Here is a 20,100-nt window from a genome sequence, read left to right as displayed (position 1 = left end):
AAATAACATGGAAAGTTCTACAGCATAAATTTTAGATGTAAGCATTGGTTTATGGTTTTGATTTTTTTTAAATCTGCATAGATCCAGTCCCCAAAGTTAACTGCTAATCTTCTATATCTGGACACAATTGTATCCAACAAAAGATTTCTAGAGATGTAGCTATCTAAATATTTTATGGCTCCCCTAGCAATTTGAAATGGAAAATGAATCTCTATGGAAGCAATAGAATTTGAGCACAGCAGTGTGCTGCTGATCGCCACATCTTGAGCATAAGCTATTTTTTCTTTATGTACGTAGGGGGTGGGAAAATATGTGGTGATTTTACTGTATTGGTACTATAGAAGTGGAGAACACCTACATAAAGCAAAAGCCTTATGCCTCGCTTATCTGGACTTATTCTACAATCAACTAAGCAACGAAGGAGACAAGGGACACTCTTATCCGCTTTCCCCTTTTTCATCTTACATGGAAAGAATATTAAACCAGTTGGTTTAAGCTGTTATCAGATGCAGGACCTAGACTCACATTGAAAGACTCACCTCAAAAACTGTCAGCTGCATAACCTGAAGATGAGCCATGTTGCACACAATAACGAGAACCCCTGCACTCATCCTAGTGAAGCTTGAGTTTCCCTAAGCTGGGCAATTTTTTCTGCAAGTTCACCTGATCAAAAACCTAATAATTTTGCACCATTTTTCAAGTACACCAACGTGACAAACAGAGCTATGTATTTTGTCCTCAAATTCTAGGAAGCAATGCAGAGAGGCTGCAGCAAAGGATTCTTTTAGCACATGCAGCAGTAAAGAAAATTTATTCTCAAAGCATGCTATAAAAGAAAATCAAGAAGTAATCCAGTTCTACCAACTTTTTTCCATCTTCTTTTACAAAACTGTCCCCCTCACTTCTTTCTAATTTCTGTAATTTTGTATCTGTACATCATACTGAGTACCCAAAAGAAACTGACAGAACTGGTTTAGCAGATAGCCTTCTTTTAATACTATATCTCATATCCTAGCTTTTATGATTTCCATAATTAAATGGCCTTGAGCTATTTTCCACTTTACATATATGATCTACAGGGCTAAATGTCTTTAAAGATGAAACAACAGAAAGCAGACTTTTCACAGTTTATTTCACCCTCCAAATATTTTTAGACTTTTTTTAAAAACAGCAGATGTTTAATATGCACACTTCAGTGCACATTCTTGGCTTGTACATCTTGACTTCAATTGAATTACCATGAAGGAATTATGACAATATATATTAGCTGATGATGTTTCTCCTGGATTGTATTTGACCATTCACAAACTTCCTAACAAGACTTCCTATTTTTCCCATTTTTCCCTAAATAAATTATCCATATTTCTCCAATGAAATTTTAGGTTTGTTTTTAACTATGTTGATCTGATTTCTTTTTTTTACTCTGAACAGAACAAGAAAAATGAAATTTGGAAATAACTCTTATTTAAGGGGTAGGAGTGCCTAAATACCACTCTCCTCAAACCCAAACTTGTAATTAAGTTTCCGCTTTTTTTGACAGTGAGTTTGCTTGTACCATAAGCAGTGCCACCAGCATAAGTAGGAAGTCCTGGTGGTCACCCCAAACATATTAGACCACCAAAGTCAAAGCACAGAAGATAACAAAGGCCAATATAATTTGAGTTACAAGAAGAAAAAAAGAAAACATTGAAAGCCTTTAATATAATAATTTCTCCCATTAATATAAATACATACTCCTATAATTCCATTTTCACATTTGTAACAAATTAGTTTTTGTCAGTAAAAAGAAAGGAACACAGGATATTTTTGTTTCAAAGATCGCTAATATTTTAAAATTAAATGATCTAAGAAACTGCATTCCTGAGAAAATTCCAGGACACAGAAGCTTTCACTCAGTAACAGTTTTGAAGAATACCCTTAACTCAGCCAGAAACAAAAGTATTGTCTACCAGCATCTTACTACATCTTGAGGCTGATTCTGTCTCTCGCCTCCCTCCCCTCTTCCCTAGGACTAGGTGGGGGTTTGTTTGGTTTTGAGACGATACGCTGAAGCAATAAGAGAGTAGGAAGAGAAACTGGAAGAGGAAAATACAGGACCTAATGGTGAAGAAGTTATTCTGGAAAGCATGATCAACCATGCAAAATCTGAAAAGGGTGAAAGAAAAGAAGGATGCAGCAAAGGCTTGGTGAATCAGCCAGGAATGGACAACTAGGAGCCCCTGAGAAATCACATTTCAAGGGCTGGAAATAACACAAGCAACACTGGGGCTGCAGCTGGATAGCAAGTAAATGACCATAGAGAATCTGAGAAGGTTAAATGAGAGGAAGTCCACCAGTGCCAGTTGTAAGAACAGTGGTGTCCTGGATAAGGAGGAGTCACAGTGTAAGACTAGCCTTTTACATTTCCAAGTCAAGAAGACTGCAAGCATCATGTTTTCTAGTGCTATTCTTGTTATTATAGCAATTTAGCTCATCCTATCTTGCTCTTAAAATGACCTTTTCTTGAAAAAGTTTCAAGCTGTCTAAAACTTTTCCCCCCTCCAAAAAGTTCAAAAATATTTTAATAATACAAGTATTTATTTTCTTTATTTTTACAAAAACCAGCTCATACTTCTAGGTCTTGACAACACATTAAAAATTTTTGAACATTTTCATAGAATTCTTTGACATAAAAGATGTTCAATAAATTCTATTGTGTTGGATTTTTTTGTAATTTTGCTTTGATGATTTATATGTTCAAACATCTCCAAGCACCTGACTTTTGTGAGGATTTAAATCCTCAGGCTAATGATTGCAGGATAAGTCCTAGATGGCACATTTGCATCATTATCCAGACACCATGCTTTACTGATATCCCAACGTAACACATGCAATGCTTTTCTTGCTTTGGTAATTAGTACCACTATTTAAGACAATTTTTTAAAATAAAACAGCAATTTTAAAATTTTGCACTTCTACTGAAGTGCATGTCAAGAGATATACAAAGAAATACCAAATTCTCTTCTGTGACTCATATTTAGCATATTGCCACATTTAAAAGGTAAGATATTTGGTGCCAAGAACTTTTGTTTCTTCACAGCTCATGTGTATAATGTTGCCTACACCACATCATGAGCCCTCTTTTCTACTGCAAAACACATTACTGAGATTATATTAAGTGGAATATTATGATTCACTTCAACTGAACATTCAGTTCAATGTTACAGTTGAAGCTGCTTGACACCTCCCATTATAAAATGTTATTTACCAGGTGCTTATAAATCTTCATGAACACTTTAACTATGGATTGAAATCTTCCATGTTTATTGTCTGTCCTCAGACTGACTTACCCAACTTATAAGTCCTCAACTGATTCCCAAAAAGTTAGAGCAGGTTAGAGAAAAGTTTATTTGTCAGGTTAAAGAAATTAGAAGCAGGACTGGAACTTCCCCCACACCAACCGATTCCATAAAACTTCTCACTGATCAGTTCAGTTCTTGTTTGATTTACACAGCTATGCAGAAAAACAAAGGTATGGCAAAAATACAAACCTCTAGAAGTGTTTTCATGTGATTAAAAGCCTTCTTTAGAAGTCTTCAAACCTTACAGAGATACTTTCTGAAGATCCTGCCTGTATCATGGAGGATCCATCTCCTCTATAGCTTCTGCCCCCTGCCCTCATGGTTGGGTGGGCCATGTTGTACAGCCACCACTGAGCATCTCTCACTTCGAGCTATCAAGTGAGAAGCAGGACTTCCTTTCCAATTTCCCTTTCTGATAGTCTGAGGCTACAGTTGTTCCATTACGGAAAGGAGACCTGGAGACTCACTGTTTCGTATTCTCATTGTTGTCCTGTAAGGGACAGCAGAGGAAGGAGGAAAGAGCCATGCTGAAGCAGTGGAGGAGCCAAAGAATGATGAATTAAAACATAGTTTGAATTCACTAACATTTGTGGGTCTGATTTATTTAATATATGCACAGTATCACTGCATAGCGGTTTAGATTTGGAGAGGTTTTTCCCTTTTCTTTTTTTTTTTTAAGTTGAAACATTTTACTTGAATTTTTCATATGAAGAGATGTTTAAAAATAGTAAAATTTTACCAAATACCAAACATTAAAGAAATAAATTACTTCTAATCTTAAAAAAAGCAAAACAAAACCTAACTGCAAAAAGACCTTCTGATAAGGCAAGTGCAAATCAACAGATCATTAAAGGAATAAAATTCCTAAACAATGGAATCTGTATACTGGTGATTAAAGTTTTATTCCCATTTGTGTACGCATACACACATGTCTATCCAGAAGGTATTTTTAGTTCTTTCCTTATACTGTCTCTACCCTTACAATAGTCCAGTTTTAGCTATTTCCACACATAATTTCTATTTCTGCCTTTCTCTATCACAGACCATGCATTACCACTCAGTTGCTTACCACATGAGGGTAGAGGAAAACATGTGAACTAATTGATTCCTTTGGAGAAACTTTGAAGATAGAGAAGGCAGGCTAAAAATTTTTAGCATGAAATTTCTTGAGCATGCAGCTCCAATGGCTTCTCACCAATATTTCTAAACAACATGTATTATCCCCTGTCCTGTGACAAGGTGAGCCAGCAAAGATGAGACCACTTTCCTTGGGCAAGGGGTTATATTCCAAGGCAGCACAGCTTCAACACTGTGCCTAAAGCACACCAGTAACTGCTGCACCACATTTGATAATCTTTTGGCATCTTACAGCACAGATAAAATATGCAAATACTGGAAAAATAAGCAAGAGTTTTAAGATGTATAAACCAACATCTAGTTAAATAAAATTCTTTTAACACCCAATTTAACTGGCCCTAGACAATTATGTTTTTATTTTGCCCCTGTTTATCTGTGAAGTTATGGTTTCTAGCTAACCTATGCATTGTTTTACACCCCCAAAGATCAGATATTTAACTCTGAGATTTTAATTAGTGCTCTGTGGCTTTTAAATACCCAGGAGATATATAATACTGTTTCATTGAATTTCATTTTTCCTTCTTCATTACTGGGTTTGCAGATCACAGGCAACTTTAAAGAAAATGAGGTCAGCTTCAACTAGACTAGCAATGATGGCACTCACATATTCTGCCTAGTTAGGCACTTGTAATACACACAATATGTGGCATCTAAATGCTTTCCAAGTGGGAGACTTGACAGCAATGCTACTTCTAATGATAAATGCACAGCAAGTGTATGCTGCAGTAGGAAGAATGCACTCAAACTGTTAAAAATCATGTTTTGGGCTGAGGATCTTTTTTTCCTCTCACTTCTCATGTTCTGAATGTATGCACAGTTGCTGTGCCAGATCTCATCACACTACACCCAAGAATAATGTCAAAATCCAGGAGTTTACTAGTTTACTGAAGTTGTTCCCATATATAAGAGGTGCTAACCACACCCACAAAAATGTGCAATGTGCAATTTTTGTCCTGAAGAATTTGTCAGTAAGGAAGTATTAGGATGGCTAGACAGAACCATCTAGAAATACGGACAAGGGTAACGACTTTAAACTAAAAAAAGGTAGATTTAGACTACATATGAGGAAGAAATTTTTTATGAGGATGGGGAAACACTGGAACATGCTACCCAGAGAGGTGGTAGATCCTCCACCCCTGGAAACATTCAAGTTTAGGTTGGATTGGGCTCTGAGCAACCTGATCTAGTTGAAGATGTCCCTGATCATTGGTGGGAGGGTGTTGGACTAGATGACCTTTAAAAGTCCTTTCCAACCCGAACTATTCTATGACACTATGATTCTAGGATTCCAAAGTTTCATTTCAGCCAGAAATGAAAAACACAGACATCAAGAAGACAGTGTCTAATTCAAATACTGCTATTTGCCTGAATTTGTAGAAAGTGGTGAATAATGGTGTTTTAAAGTATCATTGTCATTAAAAAGGACGCCATGAACTTGATGTAGCATCATGAAATATTTCCTAAAGGGGAGATAAAGACTTCGAAGTAGCTTTCAATAGTTTTGAGAAAAAAGGTTATTTAAAAAGGAGTAGAGAGATAATTTCCCCTCATGGTAAGCACCAATTATTTTCCATTGCCCATCCACCTAACTGCATCATCAGGTTAATCAGAAGAAAGGTAAGTAGTATCACTGAAGAAAGATGTGAGATAGAAGTCTTTATGGGTGAGTGTAGGAAGTCTATTTCATATGTGTGTGAGAGGACAGGAAAAGAAAGCTCTGGAAAACATGGTGGAAACTGGCCACCAAAGTTAAGATTACTTGTGGAAGTGCAGACAACATTAGGAACTGTTCAGAACAAAGGCAGGTTCTCTTAAGGGATTTCTGGGTCATTTAAGGGAGAATTATGTTCTAATCTCATTAAGAAAGCACCCATTATGTGCTTATAAGAGAAGTGCATTTAAAAGTTTTCCCTGTTATCTGTTGAGGAGAGAAACTACTCATCTGAAATCTCTGTCACAGCCAACATGCTAACATGACCTTATTTGTCATGGACATTCTTTATTATGTCCACAAGTGACTTTTTTTCCAAACTTGACATGTAAGCAGAAAACATTTTTTCATAAGATTGATCACTCAGGAAAGCAGGAATGTTCACATCCTTCCTACTGAACTATTCTATTATTTGTTGAACATTAATCTCAATGTGAAATTCATTGTTTCATTCAAACATATAAAGAGTATATGAAGAGCTAATGTGAAAACACAGACATAGGTAGTGTTACACATCACAGAAAGCTGGTCTGTTGCCATACATTTGAGAACTTTGAGGAGGTGTGTCCTTATATGCTCTAATGATAAAGTAAAAAAGCCCACAGTATGTCAATGTTCTGGGACAGCAACAAAAATTATACGAGTTGTTTTCAAACCAATAATTTGAAACATAAGTTATGAGAACATGAGCACTTCTTGAAATCTCCCACATTACTGTTTTGCTGGAAGAGAAAAGGCTGCTGCCCTACACTATGCAGGCAACGCTGTCCCCCAAAGGCAAAAACTCCAAAAAGCTACATGCCTGTATGTACTACTTTTTAAAGCACACAAATAGTCTCCATTAAAGGAAACTTTACCTACATTCAACTGTAGCAGTATCATTTCAATAAGTTACTATCCACTGAGCTTCAATAAAAAATCAGGCATTATACTAACTGAAGATGACTGTTTACTTAATGTATATGAAATGTCTAAGTTCATTGACAATAGGAAAAAACACCCCTAAAAACACAAAATTGAAAATACTGGTGTAATTAAGGAGCTATGACTATTGCATTTTGGTTTACAGATGCGACTTATGTAAGTTTTGAAGTTTGAAGATGAAGTTTGCTGGGGCTGGATTGTCATTTTCAAAGTTTAGGGTTCCTTCACTCTTGAAGTGGTTTTACAGATGCAAAACAGATTTCCAAGATTGTGGTCCACCTAGGTGACGAGTGAGCAAGAGCGCCTGCAGTGGTGCTTCATTACACTACCTGGCAATTAGGACACTAAATTAAACAGATGACAATTAAGGTTTAATGTCTGTATATCTTTTGCTTATAAATGATGGTGGACACAGACACTGCAAACTATCCTAAGAAGGAATGAGCTGAATGGAAGTGCTTTTTCTCCCTGGTGCATGTCCTTACTTACTAGACTGTAGACACATGCACCTTCTTACTTCTTCAGTTTCATGTTTCTTGCATTCCTGCATGCAAAATATCAGGACACTTGTTTTGGAGGCAGAAAATGTGGACCAGTGCCGGTAAGAATCAGACTATTTTAGCCTACCAGGAAGTCACTGTTTTTGGTACCTAGTATAGCTCAATAAATATGTAAGTTTTTAGGCTAATTACAGATTTTCCCATGGCAAGAATATCAGGCATCTTGGAATCCTGTCAAAAATGTTGGCTGTTCTGTGCTACCTTCCTATGTACCTACAAGACTTACCATGAAACTATAGGTATGTTTACTTTGCATTTCTTGCAGGTTTTCCTCTCATCTTTACCAAACATCATTCTCCTATCCTTTACCAAACATCATTCATCCATCCATCCATCCATCCATCCATCTATCCGTCCATCCAGCCATCCATCTAAAACAGTGTTATTATCACAGCAGGGGCTTGAGAGGGTCGCTTTAGGCTCTTTTTACACCATGCCTCTGACTTTCCTTTGAAAAGCTGTATCCAACTCTAGACCAATTCACCAATCGCCAATCACACACTTCCCTAAATAATGCAATTACTCCAAATTCTAACCTATGTAACTGGTATGCATTTGGTTTTGGTTAGCAGGGACATGTAAGTAGGTGTAGATTCGTTGTAACGAGTAGGAAAATGAGATGAAAAATTCGAAACTTTGAGGAAGAAAATAGAGAAGGAGTTATAAAAGTCATATCTTTGTTCTATTTGAACACAAGCTGTTATGTAAGTGTCTGCTGCTGTAGCAGTAAACCTGCATTATATGGGAAAACTGTGGTTTAAGCATGTTTTAAAATGGCTTTTTTGTGGTCTCTGCTAACTCATGTTTCTTCTTCCCAAAATCCCCCACGGCCAGTTCTTATCTCTGTCTCAGGAATGTCCTGAGAAGATATCAAGAAGTCTTCTCATTGGTCTCTTGTTAACCCCTTCCTTATTTGGCTGTTCCCTGCCTGATTGGTGTTTTGTAAGACCCCTTACCTTACATGGTCCCTTTTGACCCTCCCAAGAGCTTTATAAACCCCTAACCACAATAAACTCTCTCTCTCGCCTCCTCTCCACGAGCTGTGTGCTGTCTCTCCGGTTGCCATGGGACCTCATGGGTGGGGGGAGAGGTGAGCACCTAACCCCTCCATGCATCCAGGACCCTGAAGAAACCCCTGGAGCTGGAGTAACCCCTTCCCCATCCACCTCAAGCCTTCGGAAATGGAACCCCACAATGGGAGGAATGCACCCAGGTGCTGCAGTAGGTTTGGTATTAAAGAAAGTTAAAGAGGCACACGCTGACTCTCTTGCAGCAAATAAAGTTATTTAACATACCTCAAGGAATTCAAAATATTACAGACTGATTTTTGTCTAATTAGTGCCTCAAATCTGCCTGTAATAGGAGTACTGAAAGTTAGTAGGAAGCATAAAGGACAAAACTATAAACTGATGTTGTCTGAAGAAATAAAATCACCCAGTATTGTAATGGCTTTTTTAAATTACAACAGCACTTGGCAGCTCCTTCTCCCCCCAAAAATAAAGAATGTCTTCAGTATCAAATACTAATGATTTAGAATGGTTTTTATCAAGTTTTCACACACACAAGAAAAAATACTGAGCTGTGACATAAGAGAAATATCAAACCAACCAGAGCCTAAGGAATCTACAAATTATACAGGAAAAAAAGGCAAAACTGGAAATTCAAACTTACTACAATACAGACCTCCTCAACAGTTACTTTTTACAGACAAAATCCACACGCACCAAACAATTAAATACAGCAGTCTTACTAAAGCAAAGCACTTTTATATGCTGATGTTAAATCAATATTCACACCTGGACACACGTCTTACACCATGAACTGTGCTGCAATGGGGGCAACAAAACCCACCTGGCATCTAAAGGCACATACAATTGTCAGCCCACCCACATTTTTGCTTCTTCAACCTCCACAGTGGTACCTCCAGACTTACCGCAACATTGCTCTACCTATCAACAGAAAACACAGAAATTAGTCTCCCAAGTTAAAAAATGCCAAGGACTCCAGGACTATGTCTAATTCAAAAATCCCTAGGCAGCTTTTGCCCCTAATATTAATGGGTTATCCTTGAATGCTATCTGGTTCAGGCAATTAAATTTTACTATAATTATTTAGATTAAAGTAAACAGGCTGAGTCGTCCTTGCAATAGGCTAACAGTGGGATATCTGGAAAATGTGGCTTTACTATGAACATCTGCTAATACCACAACGCTTACTGAGGTGTGTAAAGTCCTAGTGACATTTCTTTTTCTGAGAAAGTTTAAATAATTGCAGATTGAAAATGCATGTTAGGTTGGAAACAGCCCATGAAACCATCTTTCATTCTGTATATCACAGCATACTTCTGAGATTGGTCAGAGGAGTGTTTTGAAGTTTACACGAGTTTATTCACAGGCTGATGTTCTCTCTGAAAACTCAAGGAGACTATTTTTATTCAACATGGAAAATCAGATCAATAAAAAAATAACAGACAAGCTTTACTAATATCAGGTTTTTTGCTTTACAGGAAGGTGCAGAGCATTGAATTCTATTACTATCTTAATAGCATATACAAATTAGTTTTTTCCTCAGCAGTGACAGGTCTTACTTGTACATAATGAGTTTTGCAATTGACTTAATATAACTTTCATTTCTCCAAAGATTCTGATTAGACAGCGGGTTTTTCCCCCAGAACATACTTCATTTTTTGCTGAATATAGAGGCCAAAAAATTGAAATAGTAGATCAGTCATTACTACACTGTATCATGACTTCAGTTCGTGGTGTTTTGTTTGTTATGGTTTCTTGTTTGTGGTTTGTTTTTTTTTAATCTCCACATCTGGCTAAAAACTTTACTCAAAATCAGCATAATTTTGGCAAATGTGACTGTGAATACTTCCATGCCTAGGTTTTGGTATAGACATCTTTGCTAATCAATTCTTTCTAGGCTTTCCCTTTTCTGCCAGTTGACTTTGGACCTTATCAAAATATTTTGGACAGATGCAAACCTAAGACAGCTTTTGGCTTGCTTTCTGGTTGAAACTCCAGATCTCCTCCAATGTTCAAGTCCCTAAACTCTTAAGTCTAATTAACTTCACTGATTATCTCAAATTTTCAAATTGTTCTACCTTAATATAAAAATCCCCCCTTAATTATTGGACTGCTTTGGGTTTCTTTAATCTTCTATTCAACATGAATGAAATCAATATATGATTAGAATATCTAATGTTCTTTATTAGACAGCTTTATTGTAATATCATTATTCTTAACAGCAGTAAGTCTAAATCAATAAACATTCCCAGTTAGCATTAGTAGCATTTTGTCTGCAATATGCATCTAGGAAGTTTAACACAACTCATAATATTTTAGTATGTCTCCCACTGGTAAAAACTACACGGCTATCTGTCTGCATCTAGTCTGAGCTATGATCTCAGTAGACTCCCACTAGAATTTCAGGAGAGAGGTCCTCCCCAAAGTGATTTGAAAAAAAATATCAATCCTATCTTATTTATGTAGGTTTGTCCTTATTATTAAATGTTTAAATATGAATTTAAAAATTCTATTTATAATGACAATTTCAAACAATTTATTTGATCCCAAAGTTCTGCTCCCTGTTGTGTATTTCCCACAGTTTCCCAATTTACATTTTTCTAAGCAGAAAACAATATAGCCTATCTACGGGCCTGCAGTAGAGTAACTGCTATGCAAAAATAAGTCTGTCCTATTTTCTGAAATCACTTATTCTGTAGATGTCATTTTGTGCTTGCAGAACAGAAAGAGTATGTAAAGTTAAAGACAGAAATAATTTGTATAAAGCTTCATCAAATTTGTTCTCTTCCAGGATTTTTTTTTTCTTCCTGAATGTGGTGTCCTCATCAGAAACTGCCTTGCTCTGTAAGTTGTCTTCCTCCTTTTTCTAGACAATCTTAAGAGTTCTAAGTAGCTGTGAAAAAAATTCTCTTTTCTTTTCCAGAGTAACAGGAAACACTAAGCAATTTAAATTTGTCTTCTAACCACTCTCCACTCTATAAATTAGCAATCTTCCAAAAACTTTCCTTGACCCAGATTCCTCAGTTGAAAGAATGAAATCTCATGTTAGCCCCCTTCTTGCTTCAATAAATTTTAAGTCCCTAGAAAATTTTCTTCCAAAATGAAAAGAAAAAAAAAAGTGTTACAATTCCTCTGGAACAAAATTTTAAAAGCTCTGACTGAAGAATAAAAGAATCCAAATCAGAGCTCCATGACCCACCACCTACGGGTATTCAATTCCATGGCAACATGAGACTTCCTAAAGATTACTCAGCCTTATATTACTTTATGCATATTATTAGCATCCAGTTCACCTGCAGGGAGTTATGCTATGAAAATAAGTTTATTCAAAGGTGATTGTTCACAGAAGCAACCTGAACTGTCAGGCAAGACTCTCAAGGTGGTTTTCCATGGGAAATTTCTGTAGGTTGCATTTTGAAAATAACAGCACTGAACCACTGTTGAAGTCTATATAGTAAGCCATCAGTTTTGCAGTGCAGAGCAACACGGCCATTATACAGAACTCTTCTACTTGATATATTTCTGTCTGTATACACAGCATCTCACTAAATGTGTATGAGTATATAAACATGAATATCTATCACTGATGTATTCCACTTTCTGATTTTATCACTTTGAAATATTATCCAGCTTGTGTCTGATTCTCTCTCAGCTGTTGTACTGAAGTTTGTGTTTGATAAGACTTAGAAAAAAAAGTCTTCTCACGAGTATTAAGGATAAATATATTTCCTTCATATGCCTTTGGAATGTTTTTATTTTCTAAAAGCTAAGGAACTCTGAATTTTGAATAATTTTTCTCTTTTTGAAATATTTTGCCAGTATAAGAGAATCTGTGGACAGCTCTGGCACTAAAAAAGTGTACACTTACTCACGACAGGACAAAACTCCAGATATAGGGTGTGTATCTAGAATGGAAAGTAGAAAATTGAAATGATAAATTTAACAAGTCAGTCCAATTTTATTGCTGATGAGTAGAGTCTAATCTCAATATAGAATCTCTGATACAACACACTACCCAAAAAACAGGCAGGTCTCCAGGGCACATCCTAATACCGTTTAGCAGACAGCACAGTTTGTTCAGGTTCTCAAACTGAATAATAAAGCACTGATGCTGTAAGAACTACTCATCTCCAAGCTGTCTCATACCAACTGGAGAAAATGGGACTATGTTGTTCACCCAAAAGATTTCCTGCAATAGAACATCGTTTCAGAAATTGATCAGATCCTCATAGTTTCCGACATCGGAAATGATCTACAAACTGTGAAAAGCACAAGCATACTTGTCAAGATTACTAACACTGTATGCTCCATTTTACCAGCTAATTAATAAGACAAGAAAAGTATAGATAAACATATGGAAAAGGTGATTTCTAAACATCTCGGATGTTAAACTACTCTACGCTTGCCACCAAAATACTTAATAACTTGGTGGAGGAGGTTATAATATACAGCCACTATCTGCTACTTCCATCATCACTGGAATTGGAAAAGTAAAATGTAAAGTCTCTCCTAAAATGAACTTAAAGGAAGTTGCTATTTTGGAAGCTATCATCTGAGGATAAGACTGAACACACAAGCTCAGAACTAATCTGTGATCTAGAACGGAGTATTATACAAATGTAGAATAGGCTCAAAGGCTGTATAATAAATCAACTTCCATGAAAAAAGAGATATGAGACAGTCAAACTAAGAGCTTGAGTCCCAAGATCTACCCTGTTACGTCTATAAAATTTCTGTGTTTCTTTCCCAGAACTAAAAGTTTGTTTATAAAACTGGTCAGAAACACTGGAATTGCACTTTCTGCATCTGAATATACAACTGAGATGTTCATAGTTTGGGAAAATAGCTTAAAGTGTTTGTAAGAAACATCTTCTGGACCACCTGATCAATCTAAATGTTTGCCTGGCAAGATTCAATTCAGGAAGTTACAACACAAAAATAAAATGAAAGAGTAAAAATATCAAGCTATACAAAACCAATAAATACATTCTGTCTACTCTGTTATTTACTATTTAATAACATTACCAGCTATGATTAAAATCCCTTGTAAATTAAGATAACAATATTGATGATGTTTAATAATAATTTTTCTTTCGTTTGAAACAAGCTGAAGTTTTATATTACAAATTCCCAATATAAATGCAATGTAATTATTACGTAAATGTTATTGAGGAAATCCTTGATATTTTTGAATGCAAAATTTTTAGCACTTTTATATGCTAAATGAGCCTTAGTGTGGAAAAAGGTTGAAGGAATATGCACACTCAAACCTCCTTATGCAAATGAAATGCGAATTTCCATCAGTTCTAATTTATTGGATGACATTTCATTCATGCTATTTTTAAGAGACATCAGAGAAAGCAAATACTGCAGAAAACATATTGAAGAATATTTGGTTCAATGAGCAGAATGAATAAGCATTAATTGCAGTCCTACTGTTTGGCTAGTTTCAATGAGAGACTGTTTTATAAGTTGTAAGTGAGATAATGATGTTTTCTGGTTATACATATAGACAACTTTTTCACAGCAATGTGGATGAAAAGTAATAACTATGCAAATATACATGCATGCATGGTGAGGAGGTGGGGAAAAGTAAAGAAGTGAGATGCACTTCAGTGTAAATCTGGACTGGAAAGCACATATGTAATCTTCTTTGAAAGCTCTAATGTCCTTATTCATATCTATAAATCTGCCAGCTGGGTGGAAGCAAAGATTTATGATTTAATGATCAAACTTTCCTGCTAGAGATGCTTAGGCAGAAAGGTGAGAAACAATGTTTCAAATAAGTAGACCTATGAGACACACAGTAGAGAATATTCAAAGCAAATATCTTGCAGACAACAGATAAAGAAGTGGGCTTATGTAATCAAGAACACCTATTAAAAAGGCATATATTAAGAGAAATCCTACACAGAAAAAACCCTGAAGTTCTGTGAATGCATTTTTCTTATGAACAGCTCATTTGACTCAAGTGTTACTACAGATTTTATTTAATGAACACCACGTGATATTATATTAACAGCCACCTGATGATCACGCTAACAGCCTGTTATGAGTATTTACTGAAGATCAGCATTCGTTTTTTAAGACTTTAACACAACAGAAACAAGTGAGTCACTCACACGCTGCCATATGGCCGAGTACTTCCACGCAGCCTGAGCCGAGATGGGCACATGGGCCAAGGGAGGAGGGGAGGTACTTTCAGCACAGCTGGACAAGGGTGGTCTCAGTGAGGGGATATAGTTTTTCGCAAGTTGTGAAACTGTCACACTACTGAATAAATGAGAGACCCTATTAATGTCATTACTGTCAGGAAGGAAATGAGGACAACTAGTCATGTGTCAAATGGGAGGGAGCTGAGAGCACTCTGCAATTGTCTGCAGCCTATGAAAGGGTGGAGATGAAAATGGAGGTCCTGGAGTAGGAAAATAAAGGGGGCATTGGATGCAAATCCACCAGAAAAACAACTTCTTTTCTTGTACCCTTTCTGAATCACTAGTCTAAATGGTACCTACAGCCAGAGGACTGGTCCCTCCTGCCTTAGTTTGTTTCCACTTCATACATAGAATATCTGTCTTCAAGGCCAAGAAGCTGTTGACATTTGAAAGTATCACACCGCAGTGGAACATTTTATATTTATGCCTCTGTTGAAAGCAAAGTTATATCTCAAAGTCCCCAGAATCCACCATTACTTTCCAATTGCCAAAGCACGAGTTTTTGACGAGGGCAGAGTAAGTCAGCCAGCATGCTCTCCACTCCTAAGTTCAGCCAAAAGCTGCTTAACGCATCAGTCTCTGTCCTATAAATCAGGGTAGACGAGGACTATAACTTATTTCCCCTTCCTCCCTCTTTTAGGAAGGACAGATTAATGAAAGTTAGGGTAACATGACAGTTATTAACAGGGATAAACGTGATACTCCTGACCTTAACCACAGTTATTGGATCAGATGCGTGTGCATGCCTCCATGCGCTCACGCACGTGTGTGGACACCACAGGACTCAGATTTTCCTGGCAAGTTGTCTGCTGCTGGCAAGATGAAGCAGTAACACTGCTGGCACAGAGATGCTGAGCAGAGGACTAACACAGGCCAGCAAAGTCAAAGTGAAATTAGGTTTCAAAGATTCCAGTCTTAATTTCCCCCTAAAATAGAGTAGTTCTCATCATTGTTTCCATCACAGTAATATGTGCTTTGGACAAGCGATCTGCAGTTGTTTTCACATCCAGACATTCTATATTGGTTACACTCTACTTGGAGGCAGAGACACTGGCTTTGGCCAGCTGAGACTGCAGCTTTTGTATATATGATGCATCTCAGTATGTGATGAAGTCTGCCATACTTACGTTTGTGCAACTCTTAAGCTTCCAAAGCACTCAGCCAACATTAACTGAATATAAAAACTAATTAAATTTTTAAAAATTTAAGTCTGATACTACCAGCCTCAAAAACTCTCTTATTTTACAGTGCTAAGAAAGAAATATGTGTATAAGCCAAGGAAATGTTCTCATTTATGGCCAATCTCATGAGTTATTTATATTGCTAAATCCTATTTAGGTGTCTAAATAATAGCTGATTGCAAATATTTTTGTGAGCATGGCCCTTAGACCCTAATCTCTGCCAAGACACAGCTGAAGGCTATAGAAAACCATCCTCTGACCTCTTTGAAAACTGAACAGCCATCAGTTAAAGAAAATGTGATTTTTGGGAAAGTTTCCAAAACTGCAAGCTAACAATGTCTGAAGCAGCCACTGTCATACTCTGTAATGAGGAATTTTTCTTCTTACAAGGTGGCTGATGTAATGTGTCCTTCATTAAAATAATGCTTTTGTGCTTACACTTCCCACATAAACTTGCTACAAAAATAGCATCACTACTGATGCTTGACAAACAAGGTGTATTTATTTCTTAATTTTATGCTCACTCACATGCATCTTCATGTCCCATTTGCAGTTTTCTTGATGGAAGTGTCTGTGGCTATTGTATCTATTGATCAGGTTAGATATGGAGAGGATTGTTAGGAATTACAATGGGGATAGTGCCTATGGTTTCTGCATTTCATGTAATAAAGTATTTTTAATATGAAAACCATCTGTACATCAAGGCAGAGAAGAAACTGCAATGTATAGTGCCGACTGCTTGTTTTTTCTCTTTGATAGATCCCTAATTAACTGACTTTTTTTAAGTGATTGCCAAGGGGCTATGCAATGCCTCTTCCTGAAAGACATAAAACAGAGAAGGGAGATGACACAAAGAAGGAACACACACCCTTCTTCAAGGACAGGTTTGAGCCTGAAGTCAAAGCAAAGAAAAGCTGAACTAATTGTTCAGCCAAAGAAAAGAAAATTGATGAGGCTCTTGGAAGCCCACAGATCTTTTCAAAGAGAAAGGAATCATCTGTTTCCCATGTTCACAGGAGATAAGAAAAATAGCAATGGGTTTCATTTATAGCAAGGTAATCTGGGCTAAGATAGCCAAAAAACAGTAAGAAGGGTTCACCAATGGCATAGAACATCCCCGGAGGCTACAGATTCCTCCTCATCATAGGCATTAAAGGGGTTTGTTAGACAAGCATGTCAGAAATGAGATGGGGAATGGTAATTCCACACTTACATGGGGAGATTGATTCACTGACTTCTAGGCTGGCTCTTCTAAATTTCTGACTCTATTTAGAAGGTGTTATCCATTGGCAAGAGCAAGCCACGGGAGCAGAATAAAGAAAGATGACTAGAGATAATGCAGACTGATGAGCCTTTTGACTTTTCATTTCTGACAGGGTGGAATTAATCTCATCCTAAAAGTTTTTTTCAGCAACTTTATAGACATACAGTGTAGATAAGAACAGCTAAATCAGGCATATGGATGCCTTTACAAAAGCAAACCAGTCATTTCTGGAGCATAATTCCCATGAATTGTTTGAAACATACACCTTGAACTGAGTTGACCAAACATCTACCATCTATCTTGTCAATAGATCTAAGTTTTATTTATTGGGAAAGAAACCTACTGTGAATGGCTCAGTTGCAGGTACCTACTCTCTTGATACTTAATGCTAGCCAAAATGAATCCCAGAACTGGTTTTCCAATCCAAGAAACTTTGTCTCTTGCTTGCCTCTAGTATCAGGAGTTCTGAACCCAGATCACAAAACAAGGGCATTCTTCCTCACTGAGAAGTAATTCCCAAAAGCCCAGAACCCTGATTGTTTATGTATTTATTCTCTCTCCTTTTCTTTCCCACTTTTTAATTTTGCTCTTCTTTGCTTCTCCAGCTGCAACACTTAAACTGTTATTCTCATCATCTGTCTGAAATGGAAATACTGGAGGGACGTAGTGACAGACTAGCACAGTATTGCTTCAAGTTGCTTTTCAGGGAAGCAGAGACAGGCTTTACAAGACTTGCACAGTTGGACAGCACTTCCTAGTTATTGTAATGTTCTTAGATTAACTACAAGGAACACACAGACACATTACAATCACACAAATTTCATTTGCCAAGCAAACAAGTTAAAACTCTTGTTTTTGTAATTCTCCAACTCTTGCTCCAATCTCAGAGGAGGCTGACTAAATGTATATCAGTTGGCACATCAGCTAAGAAGTTCTCTGATACCAAATCTCCCAAAAAAGAGAGAGCAAAGTTGATGTACACTTTTCAAAGCAATTAGAGACATAGACTGGAATCTGATTTTCCCTCTTTTCTTCACTCCTGCAGTAAAAACAGTCAATGTTCACTGAATCTTTACCTAGTAGAAAAGCAAACACTACTAAAAATAGCTGAAGTTGTATTTTCAGCCTAGATTTTAAGCTTTTCTTTTTTTTTTTTTTAAGCTCAGTATAATATGGTTTTAAGCACCAAAGTTTTAGAGAAAGATAGTGCTTACTCAAAAAGATGCTGATATGTCAGACAAATAAAGACAAAGCAGATACAGGCTATGTCTGTACTTTGACAGGAGACCTCCAAAAAACAACTATGTACTTCAAAACGGGATTTAGACAAATCTGTTGTCAGTACTTCTCGAGTCAGTGCTGGAAAAACTGCCCCAGGGTTCACTGTGAGGAGACACTGGGCTGCTGCCAGCATCATCTTTTAGATAAGAGACACAAGTGAATCCAGACTATGCAGTCAACTACCTGGCCCTCCTCTCATCAAAGGCAAGGACTGCCATGCTGGCCACATAGCCACCTGGGAAACTCCTCTACTGCTCAAGTGTCTTCCTTACCTTTCTAATTCCCATCCTAAAGATGTACAAAGCTATTTTTCCACGGTTAGTACATTTTGCCTTGGAGGCAATTACAGCAATTTCATTACTTCAAACAGCAGATCTGGTATACTATTTGATTTTTATTTCCATATTATGAAGTCCTCTTGAGGAAGGCAGAATATGTTCTTGCTTCTGTCTGTGCCTGATACCAAATGTCATTCCCTTGCCCAGAAGATACCTCTTTTTTCAGAGTCCTCCTTTAACTCACAATATCAGGTCTTCACAAGTTGCTGCCTTCTCCTCCTCACAAGCGAATGGAGCATTTGTCTGGATCCAGGTAAACCAAGAAGCCTTTCAGTTTCACAGGTTAGTCACAGAAATACAATTGCACCATCTTGAATTGTGAATATATAATTGCATCAAAAACAATCATGAAGTGGTGAAGTTACACAAGTAGGTACATAATGACTATGAAATAGTTACTACTGTAAAGAAATCTTTTCTAACCAATTTTTCAGTCAAGTTTCTCAATTATAAGGGTCGGGAGCCTGAAAGATTGTGATAAAGAAACACAATAAATTCAAAGAGCAAATAAAGCCAAAACACTAAGAAAGATCTTACAAAAAAGGAGTTTTCCACCAAACACGTAACTATTTCCTATGGTACCTGAAATTCAGGCTGAAGTCAAGTTTTATGCTGTATACGCAGACAGCTTTATTGTTGCTTTCAGATCTCTTATTTTCCATATTTAGAATCAAAATATTTATTCTATTTTGGAAATCAATTTAGGTGATACAACTTTAGCTTAATTAGCATGATATGGAAATCTGCCCTCTACTCTGGTTGTAAACATTTTGGAAAATACATCTTCTTACCACTTTCATCCAACAAGAAGTCATCCTGGTAACGGAACTTTTCTGGTCCACATGCAATAAAAATGTCATCATCACCAAAAAAATCCTGAAGGCACATCACCTGCAAGCAAAAAGGAAAGGAAGGCATTGTATGAAATAATCAGAATTGTAACAATAAATCCCTCTTTGCCTCCATCTCCCTGAAAATTCTTCACTTTTAATGGAATCAGCAGGGCTTCACCTCCAGATAAATATCAAAGCTGTGCTTTGACCATCTGTTACAAGTGAGAAACACTTTTATGAACACTGCAAGGAAAGATAAGACAAAAAGCCATAACTGTCAGATTTAT

General features: G+C 36.9%; 1 protein-coding gene across 4 annotated transcripts in view; it reads right to left on the bottom strand.

Moving 5' to 3' along the window:
* The window catches only part of DCLK1 (doublecortin like kinase 1), a 241,396-nt gene that overhangs the window by 95,990 nt on the left and 125,306 nt on the right, over positions 1 to 20,100 (bottom strand). For all 4 annotated transcript variants that reach the window (XM_027677743.1, XM_027677739.1, XM_027677740.1 and 1 more), the window contains exon 4: positions 19,772 to 19,871. In XM_027677743.1, the coding sequence (XP_027533544.1) occupies positions 19,772 to 19,871 (100 nt within the window). The remainder of the gene's footprint in view (positions 1 to 19,771; positions 19,872 to 20,100) is intronic.

Source organism: Neopelma chrysocephalum, unplaced genomic scaffold (assembly GCF_003984885.1).
Source record: "Neopelma chrysocephalum unplaced genomic scaffold, ASM398488v2 Primary Assembly neopelma1_43, whole genome shotgun sequence".
NCBI lineage: Eukaryota > Metazoa > Chordata > Aves > Passeriformes > Pipridae > Neopelma > Neopelma chrysocephalum.
The sequence above is the reverse complement of the archived record's forward strand: the minus strand, read 5'-3'. Positions and strand labels throughout refer to the sequence as shown.